General features: G+C 33.5%; 1 protein-coding gene across 9 annotated transcripts in view; it reads left to right on the forward strand.

The window, feature by feature from the left end:
* Positions 1 to 13229, forward strand: part of NCOA2 (nuclear receptor coactivator 2) — a 406774-nt gene that overhangs the window by 352753 nt on the left and 40792 nt on the right. For 8 of the 9 annotated variants that reach the window (XM_031946275.1, XM_023495974.2, XM_031946278.1 and 5 more), the window contains 4 exons: positions 6384 to 6594; positions 8543 to 8749; positions 11333 to 11548; positions 12797 to 12926. In XM_031946275.1, the coding sequence (XP_031802135.1) occupies positions 6384 to 6594; positions 8543 to 8749; positions 11333 to 11548; positions 12797 to 12926 (764 nt within the window). The remainder of the gene's footprint in view (positions 1 to 6383; positions 6595 to 8542; positions 8750 to 11332; positions 11549 to 12796; positions 12927 to 13229) is intronic. The other variant, XM_031946279.1, reaches the window with a different exon arrangement.

The raw sequence follows: 13229 nt of genomic DNA on the forward strand, positions 1-13229 counted from the left end.
TAAGCACTAATTATGTGCCAGGCAATATGTTGAGTACTGGGCTTGGAAATGCAGATATTAGGAGGATAAATGGTACCCACAACTAGCTGTATCTAATTATCTCATTTTAACTAATATGGAGCAAATCTGTAGTAAGATTGAACTCCACATAAAGAATCTTTTGTTATTGTAATGGAAAAAAAAGAGCCAATGAGTTGATGAGTACAATACACATAACCTGACACTTAACTTTTCCTGAAGAGGAAGTGCTCTGGTGTGCGATCATACTAAAAAAAAGAATAGTATTCTTGTAGAATACTTAAAGACCATGTGCTTTTACAAGACTTTGAAACTCACAGGAAACATTTCTTAAATAGCAAAACTATTTCCAATATATTTACTTAGTATTCTGTTTGTTCTTCTATTTTCACAATAAAACATGGATTGAATGCCATTAAATTCATGTGTCTGCAGTTTTAATAGAGGAAAAATTAGAAAAGGAACAAGGAAAATGGATTTCTTCATTTAAGCTGGCCACATTCAAAGCATTCAAAATTTTTCAACAAGAAAATGGGAAGGAAGTTCTAGGTGTATCATTAAGCAAGTATTGATTTTAGTAAGGCTGTATTAAAATTATCTTTGTTCAAAATTCTTTGAAAGGCTGTTTTGTAATTCATTCTACTGATATGTATATATATATATATATATATATATATATATATACACACACACACACACACACACACACACACCATTAAAATTTAGAGAATTATCTTTACTTTCAAAGTAAATTTACTGCAAAGATCAAGCTGATTTGATACATGACATTCTCAGAAACACAAAAAGGGGAAAATTAAAAGAATTAAGTCAAATTTTAATTTTGTAGACCTTTCATTTTACAAGAAATAGTCTTCATTTTCTTCCTGAAATAGCATGATCATCTAATTTCTCAAAATTATGTAGATAATTTGAGCATCCAAATAGATGCCTAAGCATGTTTAAGCAACTTGCAAAGCATTTCTAAGGAAGACAAATCCATCTGTGGTGTCATAGAGAAATCATGATCTAGCAAAACATGGGTGAAGACTAGAACTGAAATCTTGGTGTGCAGATTAAATATTTTTAAAATACTTCTGCCATTTTATGATGGCGAATTCACCAAACTATAGTATAAACTAACTTCATCTTCTCTACCACTAGCAGATATAGAAAAAAATCATTTGAATGTTAAAATAGTTTGAGGGTAAACAGGATCTAGGAAAAAGAACTGCACTTTCACAGATGAAGCTATTTATGAATTAGATGCCAATTTTAAATGTTTATAGAAAACCTCACAAAGGGAGAAGAAAAAACCAGAGCCATATATTACCTGTAATAATAAATCTCATTTTGAACTTTTCAGGTTGTGAACTTACAGAACATAATTTCTGTCTGCAAATTATAATTCTTAAAGAAGCTATTTATATAGTTATTTACTTTTTGAGGTGTAGCTCCTAAAGTTCCACGAGTTTTCTTTCATGACACAAAATGTGATTCCATTATTTCTAGAAGCATGTAGTGTTGACTCAGTCTTAAATTAGCAAATATATCAGGTAAATGGTAAAAAAAAAAAATTTTTATTTTATTATAGCTATTCTATTTTAGTAGTATAAATATTTCTTTAATTTGTTATCCTTAAAATCATTTAGAAGGCACTGGAAGAAAAAAAACTATTAAACACATTAAAATCTTCTAAATTTGTTCAAGTATGCAAACTTATCTATTTATCTATCACTTAGACTTATTAAATATAGGAATAGCTTATAGAGGAAAGGTGTTGAATTCCATCATTAGTTTTTGAAGTTGAAATAGATATCTGTCCAGAGTAGTTAATGTCTAATCTTTTTGTATATAACAGTGTGGGAAAGGATGACTTCACAATTCAATTACTTTATACATTAATACTGTCCTTGAGAGTGAGGGAAGAAATGTTTAAAAAAAAAAAAGGAGAAAAGAAGGAAAAAGAAAATGTTCATTGACTGACTGCTTATAATATAAAAGTGATCATTTAGGGGCAGTTCTACTCCTAGATAGTACAAAACTTTCTCAAGGAACAAATTATTTTATTCCCTTTCTCAATGTAAGCTTGAGCCAAAAGCACTTATTAACATATTATGTATATAATTTGGAAAATTATATTAGGACTATATACATCTCTAAAAATGGTTTATAAAGGAATTTCTATATAATCTTTAGCATACAGTAGAGATACGATAGAAATTTGAGAAAATCTAGATTACCATTTAATGGGAAAAAATGGATTCCTTAAATATAATGTAGCTTATATAGATCTTAGTGTTCATGCAGAATGTATTAAACATAAGGCCTATTTAGAAGGCACTAACTGATTGACAGATTCAGTTCCACAAGAAGTAGATAATCACTGTAATTGTACCTTTCATTTTGCCTTATCACCCCTGCCTGTATTCTTTGTTCTCATTGGCACCTTCAGTCCCTTTACCATTCAATTCTTTCCCCAGACCATTACCCCGTGTTGGTTACACTCTCTTCTCTTCCCCATCTTAGACCCTTGATAAACCAATTTAATTCTACATTGTCCTCTCTCTCATGTCTCCTTGATCCCTTATCCTGTTGCCAATCTTGCCCTGACAAACCTCAGCTTCAGATTACTCCACTTCCACCTGTTCCATTTGCTGCTTTCTCTCCTTTTCATGTGCTGCTGCACAAAGTTGTTGAAACAAAAATCACAAAAATATGCCAACTGGGTCCACCACAAATTTATGTTGCTTAATCTCAACTGGATCTTGAATGCAGCAAGGCAATCTTTTTACACATTGCTAATTGATTCATTTCATTCCTCCTTAAGCCTCCAATTACCCCATCTCACACACATACCCCCTCCAAGATTCTTGCCTCATGTTTCACTGAAGAAACTGAAACCATTTCTTCCAAAGCTATTTTTTTCTCCCCTCCTCATTTTATATCATTCAGATGTCTTCTTCCACTATTTTCTCCATCATCCCCATCTCCCATGAAGACATGGGCTTTCTCCTTTGCAAGGCCAATCCCTCTAGAGGCAAAAGTGAACTCTTATTACTCCCACTGCATGCCCCCTCTATCATCTCTGCTTTATTAGTAATCTCCAATTTCTCTCCATCTGCTGGTTGCTTCCCTACTCATAAACACTACTATCTTCTAAGGAAAAAAAAAACTTAAATCCGTCCATCATTATTACTAGTTAATATCCCATGTCTCTTCTTTTCTGTGGCTCTTCCTTGAAAAAGTTGTCTACATTCAGTGCCTCTGCTTCCTTTTTTTCTCATTCCCTTTCTTAAATCCTATAGTCTGCCTTCAGATTTCATTATTTAGCTGAATCTGTGCTCTCCTGTGGTCAATCTCTCTCTCTCTCCCTCTCTTCCCTCCCTCTCTGTCTCTTTCTCTATCTCCCTCTCCCTCTCTCTCCCTCTTTTTCTTTTCCACCTCCCCCCGATTATTAGTGATCTCTTTATCACAAATCTAATGGTCTTTTTCTCAGCTCTTCCTTCTTCATGACCTTTTTTCAGTTTTTGACATTGTTAATCATCTCTTCTCTTGGACAACTCTCATCTCTAGGCTTTTGTAACAGTATTTTCTCCTAATTCTCCTCCTACCTCTCATTCTTTTTTGCTGGATCTTCTTCCAAGTTACTCTTCTGTCCAGTCTGTCATTTTAAATAGTCTATTGGACATCTTGAATTGAACTCTTTTTCCCCTGGCCCTTCTCTCTTCTTTGCCTCTCTATTACTTTAGAGATTATCACCTTCCTCTCAGTGATGACCCAGGCTTACAACTCAGGTGTCATCTTTGAATCCTTCTCACATGTCTCTTATCCAGGAGACTTAATTTTTGGCCAAGTTTTATCCTTTATATTTTGAAAACATGTCTTGTAGGCCCCACCCAAAACTCTGCCACTACCCTGGTATAGGTACTCATTGCCTCATAGCTGGACTGTTGCAGCGTCTTCACTCTAGTCTCGCTTCTAGTCAGTTGTCCAAGTGATTTTAAATCTTATCTCTCTCATTATTGCTCTTTTTCTATTCTTTGCACAAGAGGCATAAGTAAAATGTGTCACTCAAGCTGAAAAAGAAATGTTTAGATAGTAACCTTGAAGTCCGTAGAATTACTCTGATGACAAAATAGTGTCTTTCTTTTGGTGTAAAATATTGGAAATATTGCAGTTGAAAAGTATTTTCTTTGGTAAAAGATATTAGAAAAAAATTTAATTAAAAGAATATGGGGGGGGGCAGCTAGTTGGTTCAGTGGATAGAGCACCAGCCCTGAAGTCAGGAGGACCTGAGTCAAAGTTCTGAGTTCAGGAGGATCTCAGACACTTAACACTTCCTAGCTGTGTGACCCTGGGCAAGTCACTTAACCCCAACTGCCACAGCAAAAAAAAAAAAAAAAAAAAAAAAAAGAATATTGGGTATTTTCTCTAACATATCAACTTTAGAAAATAGTTTTAAAATAACTGCATTTCAAAGTAGAGAAACTAAAAGAAGGGAAAATGTTATAGACTGGGGGTTTTGTGCAAAGATATAGTCAGACAATGAAAAAAATAATGTTTTTTTAAAAATAAAAGCTATCTTCTTCAACTATAAACTTCTGATTTCCCCTTGCAATATAGAATTACTTCTCTAAAGTATAATTGCAATGTTAAAATCTCCTTCCAATCCCAAATAAAGCACTTGAAATTAACAAGGAAATCTTTATAGATTTTACTGGAAGCATTCTATTTTCCTATATTTAAGATTTAATTATTGAAAACAAAAAATTTTAATGATAATTTCTCAAACTCTAAAACAAAATTTTCACCAGATTTGATATGCTTCTGTATGGAAGATTTCTATATATAAAAAGCTTATCATATATTTACTCGTATTCTACATAAGTAATTTTCCTTTAGATGCTTGGAAAATGTGCAAAGTATATTTTTCATTTAACTCCAATGGATAAAATAAAAAATAAGTACAACTTTATATAGGATGCATTACTAGCAGTTGGGAAGAAGGAAAAAAGCTTCATGTGGTAGATGGTACTTGAACTGCAAAGTCTAAACATGAGAGACAATGATGCAAAAAGCTGAAAATACTAGTGATGAAAGGCCATGTTTATACAGAAAAAAAACCGCAGGTATTGTAGATTATAGAGTTTGGGAAATATAGTAATGACAAACTGGAAGGGTATTTGGGGGCCAAGGTGTGAGGGGCTTTAAAAACCAAACAAAGGAACATCTGTTTTATCCTGGACTTGACGGAGCTATGGGAGTTTACTGAAACAAAGAATATGGTCAGATCTATATTTGAGGAAAATCACCCAGGTTGGGTGTGTAGGATGGAGTAAAGAGAAACTTAAAGTCAGATAAATTAGGAGGCTACTGCAATAGTTCAAGGAAAGTGCGAGAGCCTGAATTAAAGTGGTTGGTTGTGAGAGAATGACAAGACAATCTACCTAGGAAATTAAGTGCATTGTTTATGTTAGCTTACTCCTTCTTGGATATGAAAGATGTGGAGGTAAAAATAACAAAATTTAGCAGCTGATTGGACAGGTGTGGTAACAGTGAGGAGTTAAGGTACAGACTACAAACCTTCCTGACTGGACATTTGTCCAGAACTTAAAACAAAAATAGGAAGCTTCTAAAGGTAACTTGAATGTGCTGAGTTAAAGATATCTCTGTGAACAGTCTGTTTTGACTGGTCAGCAGACTGTAGGTGATGAGGAACTAGTTCTCAGGAAAAAACCTGGAGATACAAATTTAGATCAGAAGGTTATCAGCATGAAAATTAAAACTTTTGTTATTGATACATTCATCTAGTGAAAGAGCATAGACAAAGAAAGTAAATAGAGCATTTAAGTGCTTGATATATTCCAGGAATTGTGCTAAGCATTAGAAGTAGAAAAAACAGGCAAGGCAAATCTTGACTTCAAGCTTTTAATGGGGGAATACACAGATAGAAGGGCATTGAAAGATGAGAGAAAGGTGGGATTGTATAATATGGAAATAGCATAAACCCTGGAAAGGAAAGACTCTTGGGTTACACCCAGTTAGGAGGACATGATACAGTTGGTGATCCAGCAAAGGAGTCTGAAGAAGGAATGGTCAACCATGTAAGAGCTAAACCAAATGTACCAAAATTTATGAAAAGAGAAAGTGTTTGGAAGAGAGCTTTTAATCTTTAGCTACAAATGTTGTTTTGGAGTGTTAGATAAATATATATATATATATATATATATATATATATATATATATATATATATATATATTAATCCTTTGTGTCTGTATTCCTTGTAGGTGGGTTTATAAGTTATAGTACTATTGTGGGTTTTTTTGGAGTGTTATTGAATAAATTCTGTTGATAATTAATATAGCCTGGCAGTGAGCTGGACAACTTGGAAGAAATTTTGGATGATTTGCAGAACAGTCAGTTACCACAGCTTTTCCCAGACACACGGCCAGGTGCCCCGGCTGGATCAGTCGACAAGCAAGCCATCATCAATGACCTCATGCAACTCACAGCTGAAAACAGTCCTGTTGCACCTGTTGGAGCCCAGAAACCAGCATTGCGGATCTCACAAAGCAGTGAGTTTGGTCAATCTCTGTTCAAACTGAGAAATTTACATATTAGCATTATCAGAAATAGTTTTGGCAAGAGTGCTCTTGGGATCGTGAAGACTTCGTTACTGTGATCAGACAGCACCATCTACTGTGCGTAATCATTCAAAACAGCAGTTTGAAATTAGTTGTCATGTTGAACTGAACAAGTGAAATAGTTTCATTAAAAATAAAATATTTGTTTAATTTATAATGTTTTCCTAAATTAAAATAATTATTTTAGAATTAGAAACCCATCTTTGATAGGTTTTATTTGTTATATAAATCTAAACTTACTTGGTAAAGTAAGTATCCATACGAATTCTTTCTCATCTATTTAATCTAAGATCTGAAACATTCTGTTCCTGTGTAAAACTTCCTTAATTACTACCTTGAGGTGCTGAAGAATTTAGCTATTTATGACTGTGGTAAGAAGGACAAGGACTGGAATTCATAGATGGGTGATAGATAACATCACTGTTCCATTGCATTCTTTAATAATATCCCTACAACTACATATTCACTACATACATATATAGTTATTCTCCATGGATAGGGATTTGGGATTTGGGAGAGTAGAACACTAGATTATAACTATCAGGTTGATTATTTGAAAGTTTTACTTACTAAGACTATTACTCAAGTAAGACCTAATTATTTCGGAAAAGAAAAATAGTTCCTGTCATTTTTTGGAGAGCTAGAAAACCATGGCATTCCTTTTTTTTTTTTTTTTTTTTTATTAAGGGGGGGGAGGAGAGAAAGGCGGCAGAGATTCATAGAGTTCCAGGGTGAAAATTCTACAGAAGTGACAAAATGAATTTAAGGATTGTTTTTTCAAGCAGTTGGTAATTGTTTAATAAAAGGGAAATAAGGGACTACAATGTAACATAATTCTTGGAACTTCTGGCCTCTTCTGTACACATAAGAAATAAGGTACAGATGTTAAATAATGAAGTAATGAAAAATAGGAAGAAATGAATCATTCTCATTATTTCACAAATAGTAAAACCATCTTTAAAATTAATAATTTCTGTTTTCATCACTGATTATGATGAAAATTCGATTTGTATCAATGGTTGTTGGTAATTTATATTTCCTTTAACATGATATTCCTACATATTATGAAATAATTCAGTTAATTTTATGAATTCTAATAACCAGGCTCTCACATTTATTTGCCATCCTGAATTATCAGGTATTGCTGTCCATATTGAACTAATCAAGCTGTGTGAGGAAATACTATGCTATACTAAATATAGTACTTTCCACATAATAAACCCCTAATAAATGCTTGATAATTTAGACAGATACTCTCAGATTAGACCTTCAAATTAATTAGTGACTGAATTCAGTGAATTAAATGGCATTTCATCCCAGCATTTCCATTAATAAGCCAATTAAAATCTTAAGTCCTTTGTTTTCAACCCAATGATAACCATTTAACATTTAAAGTCATTCCTTTACCCAGGAAAGATTGAAAAAGATTGAAAATTTTTTATATGCTAAATCTGTAGATATGTGAGATTTAGACATGTTACAGAAGGGAGAACGTGTGTGTGTGTGCATGGACACATACCATAAAATAATAGTAGTCAATTAACTTTGGAATTCTACTATGTAATCTTTATGATAATGAGAAATGCACTAAACATTTCATTGTAGAGATTAATATTTAGAGAAAATAATGGTAAGTAAAGCTTCTCTGACATCAAATATAAATACTTTTGTCACTTTCTGGAAGCTAGGAAAGTAAAAATTATCATAGGTAAGTTTTACATTTTGGCACTGTATGTATGTTTTTAGTCTAAATTTTCTTTTTTTAAGCAAATCATTGATCCTTATCTTTTATGTTTCAGAAGGGTTCACCTAATCCATTCTATGACTATCATTTTTCATTTTCTTATTTTAACTTCGCTTTTATTTGTTTTCTCTTTAGCTTTTAATAACCCTCGACCAGGACAGCTGGGCCGGTTATTGCCAAATCAGAATTTACCACTCGACATCACATTGCAAAGCCCAACAAGTGCTGGACCTTTCCCACCAATAAGAAACAGTAGCCCATATTCAGTGATACCTCAGCCAGGAATGATGGGTAATCAAGGGATGATAGGAAACCAAGGAAATTTAGGGAACAGTAATACAGGTAAGGGCTTAATTGCACTATTTTTTCACTAAATTACTTAACTGGCTATGATATCACATACTACATTAAATGCATTTTTAAAAAATTTAAATGAATTCTTCCTGGTGGATGTAAGAGTTTTAACTATTTAGACATATTTGAACATCCAAAGGCTCTGAAATTCCTAAGAATGGTGCTTGAAAGGTTAAAAAAAAAATAAACTGTCATAACTGATCATTTTTGCTGTTTGACATTTTAATTGAATTTCTAATCAGTACTATAATTTTTTAATCCCATAACATGAATGTAATTGCTTTATATCTATTCTAGTTAAAACTCTAGTTAGTTATTTTCAAAAAGTACTTCTGGGACCCTATGTGAAACTAACAGATAGTGGCTTATTCCAAGTGAATGTCTATAATATGCCTAAACTTTCCCAATAATTGGTAGTACCATCTGAGTAAGAAGTTATAAAATAGAAGTTAAGAACTAAACTGACTTAGCACTTAATATCCAACCAGGACAATGAAAATGTTAAATCATTGTCAACTATAAAATTTTTAAAGTATATAAAAGTATAGCTTTTAGGGCTAACTAAAATTTCTTTGTTATTAAATGTATATTAAGATTTTAGTCATTCAGTTTGGATTTGCATGTAATAGAACATGAAATATCTGTACCATCATCTTAACCTCCTTGATGTATCTAGAACTAAAAACAAGTGCTGTTCTTTTAGCTGTTCCTATCCTATTCCAGCATGTAGATTTATACTATTTATAATAATGCACCATTATCCCTAAAATTCTATGTTATAAAATGAAGAGTTAATGAATGTTGAAAACTAACTTTACATGTATTTGGAGAAAAAAATAAAATACTATTAAATAAGAGGAAAAAATGAAAGGTGACAGACAAATCCTTGGTTTCTGCAAACAGGATATTTGAGGTTGTCATATAGGAAAAAAGAATTCAAATATTGATTATCTTACCTGCATTTGTGAGATCGTTGTAAGGGAGGAAAGTTTTAAACAAGTTTTTAAAAGGTTGACTGAGGAGGCAAGATTTGAGAGAAATGGGCTGTAGCCTTTTCACTTTCATTATCAGTGTGATGACAGGCAAGTTACTTTTCTCCCCAGTGCAGTGCTTCGGTTTCTTCATCTTTAAAATGATTGAACTGGATGGTATCTTAAGCTCTAAAATTTTTTGTGTCACACAAGAAATACTATAAACATAGTTGAATACTATAAATGTAGCTTCTTTAATATGATTTTAACATTTAATTTAGAAGAAAATAAGCATTTCTCATTATAGTACAACAAATATATACCTAAATGGTTTATATTTTCAGTGTGGGTAAGCTATGTAGCATTATTAGCAGTAGTAGCATTCTGGTTACAAATATATTCCAGGAAAAAAAAAACACCACCACCAAAAACATGACACCAGTTTAAACTTATCATTCAGCTATGCCATTTCTCTGAAGGAAAAGAATAAAGCATCAAGATTTATAAATGATACTTAGAATTGTCTCCTCTGCAGCAGTTTTTGTGAATCTAGACATATCTAACATCTTAAATGATAATCTTAATGAACCAGGATGGAAAAATTAGAGAATGCTAATGACTTCATATAGTTGAAAAACAATTTATAGCTAGTTCCCAGTTAGTGTGAACCACTGATATTATCAGCTTTTTAGCTTATCTTCTCTAAAAATATATTTATTAGTACATAACCCCTTTTTTAAAATTATCATACTTTGCAGTGGACTGTCATGGCCTGCATATATGTACACAACAAAACAAATTTGGTTTTGGGTTATTTCCTCCTTTTAAAATATCTGATACTTGGCCAGTGCCAAAAACCAGAGTCAGATGATATAGATCAGGAACTTGATCCCACTTGGCAAATCTTCAATTCTTTTATGTGTAGTAAAAATAATTCCTAATATCTTAATTACAAAGAGATAATTTCTCTAATTATAGTGAGATGCCATATTACTTCTACAGATGCACAATCAGATGTAAACAGGTAGCTCAGAATTATAACAACAGCAGAACTTCCCCTGGCCTTAATAATGAACTGGAATAAATATTGGAAAGCTTTTGTGAGTAATTTCCCCATAGTTTGTACAGACAGCCTAGGTAGAGTTTTGAGAAAGAAGCCAGTATTTCCATGTTTAACATTGATTTGGTAGAGTCTTCTTTGAGTTTTTACTTTATAAGAAAACATTCATTATTAGTTGACACCTAGTTCTTTGTCTTATCCTAATCTTTTTTGGAAAGTGAAGCATTGACATGTATCAGCAGATGTGATTCACTTCCTGAGGAAGGAAGTCAAGGTTATCTACACACCCTCAGCACCTGTTGTAGAGTACATATGGGAACAGTTTTCTTAGTTTCTCAAAACGATAGCCAGCAACAACTCTATGTCATGAAAAATTTGTAATGATCACCAGTTATAACTGAACAACTAAGGACACAAGTCACTCGTGAGACAATTGATCTAATTCTATATACTAGTAGTCTCCTGTGAAGAGTAAGATTATTTTGTGATAATTATGTTAGCAAGGGATATATTTCTCTACTTTCTTTAACATTATCACAGGAATGATTGGTGGAAATACTTCCCGACCTGCAATACCTTCAGGAGAATGGGGATCCCCGGGCTCTGCAGTGAGGGTCACCTGTCCTGCCACAACCAGTGCCATGAATAGGCCAATCCAAGGAGGTATGATTCGTAACCCAACTGCCAGCATTCCTATGAGACCTAGCAGCCAGCCTGGCCAAAGACAGATGCTTCAGTCTCAGGTCATGAATATGGGTAAGCTAGCTTCTGACACTCTCAGTCTTCTGTGACTTCTTAAAGGGAGTGACATTTCTCTCAGTACATTCAAGACTTGCCCATAGCTGCAATTAGGTATTCTCCCTGTGATGAGTTAGTGTGAATAGCAATTAATAAAAATGAATGTAAGGTTTTCTTTTAACTGTGTTAATAAAGTTTAAATTATTTGTAGGAAAATTTACCTTAAACAAATATATCAAATGATTATTATGTAAATAAATTAATACTCTTTAATGAGAGTGCTCTAAGGCTCCAAACAGAAAATATAAGCACTATAGTTGGATTTGGCCAGGTGTTAAATTAATAGTAGATAATATATGATAGTCAGACCTAAGGTTTCAAACCCCCTCCCTCTTCCCCTCCTTCCTCCCCCCCCGGCAATTGGGGTTAAGTGATTTGCCCAGAGTCACACCTCTAGGAAGTATTAAGTGTCTGAGACCAGATTTGAACTCAGGTCCTCCTGACTTCAGGGTTGGTGCTCTATCCACTGCATCACCTAGCTTCCCCTTTTTAAATTATGTGTTTTTCTATAGTTACATTATTCATTATCCATCATAGCATGGTACAAATCCATTTATGTTCGTGCATTTTTTATATACTATATTAGATATTTCAAGATTGGTAAGAGTCTAACAATAAAAAAGAAAGAGACTTAAGGATCATTTAACAAAAGAACCCAAAGTTTTGCAGAGCTCATTTTCATTTGCTATAGAATTGGAAGAGACTGTGGAGATTATTTAATTCAGTCCTAGGAAGCTAGGGCCATTTGAGTGACTTACCCTGAAGTTACTGCACATGTAGTAAAGAGCAGAGATGGAATATGAACCCAGCTTCTCTGCTCAGAACCCATTGCTCTTTCCATTACAACTGCAACCTCTCCATAGTTTTAAACCTTAGGCAAGGACTTCCAGAAAGTTATAAAATGAATGATCCAAGTCTTTACTTTAGCCATGCTTATCTCCATCTCCTAATAGTAGGTCATAATGGAAAATGAAATGATTAGGAAGTGGGCAGGCAGAGGAAGGAGTAAGAAAAGCAGAGAATCCAACAATCCACGGTCTGAATGATCATCTCCTGTGTATATTTTTTTAACCAGAGAAAATGCCTTTTTATCTCATTTTCCTCCAGAGAATTTCTCTTCTTCCTCTCACACCCCCAATCTTTTCCATTTTTTTCTTGGCCAAAAAGTTCACTTGCATACTATAATTCTTCCTTTTTTCTATTTAGGGCCATCTGAATTAGAGATGAATATGGGAGGACCCCAGTATAATCAACAACAAGCTCCTCCAAATCAGACTGCCCCATGGCCTGAGAGCATCCTACCTATAGAACAGGCATCTTTTGCCAGTCAGAACAGGTAAGTCTCAACGGAACAGAAATTTTAAGATAATAACTATGTCATTTTAAGAATGTACTGTATAGATAACATAGTCTTTTTTGTTTTGGGAGCAGGAAAAAGGATAGATTTGCAAATATGTAAGTAAAAGTGGCCAGGCAGTTTTCTTTGAGTCATCCATATTTATTCTCTACATATTTGATAAGAGGTTAAGTGAGACACCATCTCCTTCTGAGGAGAAGTGAGAGAACCTTTAGACTAGTTGGTGCAGATTTGTGTGAGAATTTGAGAGCACTATGAATATAAATAGAATTCAGCTAGAAG

Source organism: Sarcophilus harrisii, chromosome 1 (genome assembly GCF_902635505.1).
Source record: "Sarcophilus harrisii chromosome 1, mSarHar1.11, whole genome shotgun sequence".
Classification (NCBI taxonomy): Eukaryota; Metazoa; Chordata; class Mammalia; order Dasyuromorphia; family Dasyuridae; genus Sarcophilus; species Sarcophilus harrisii.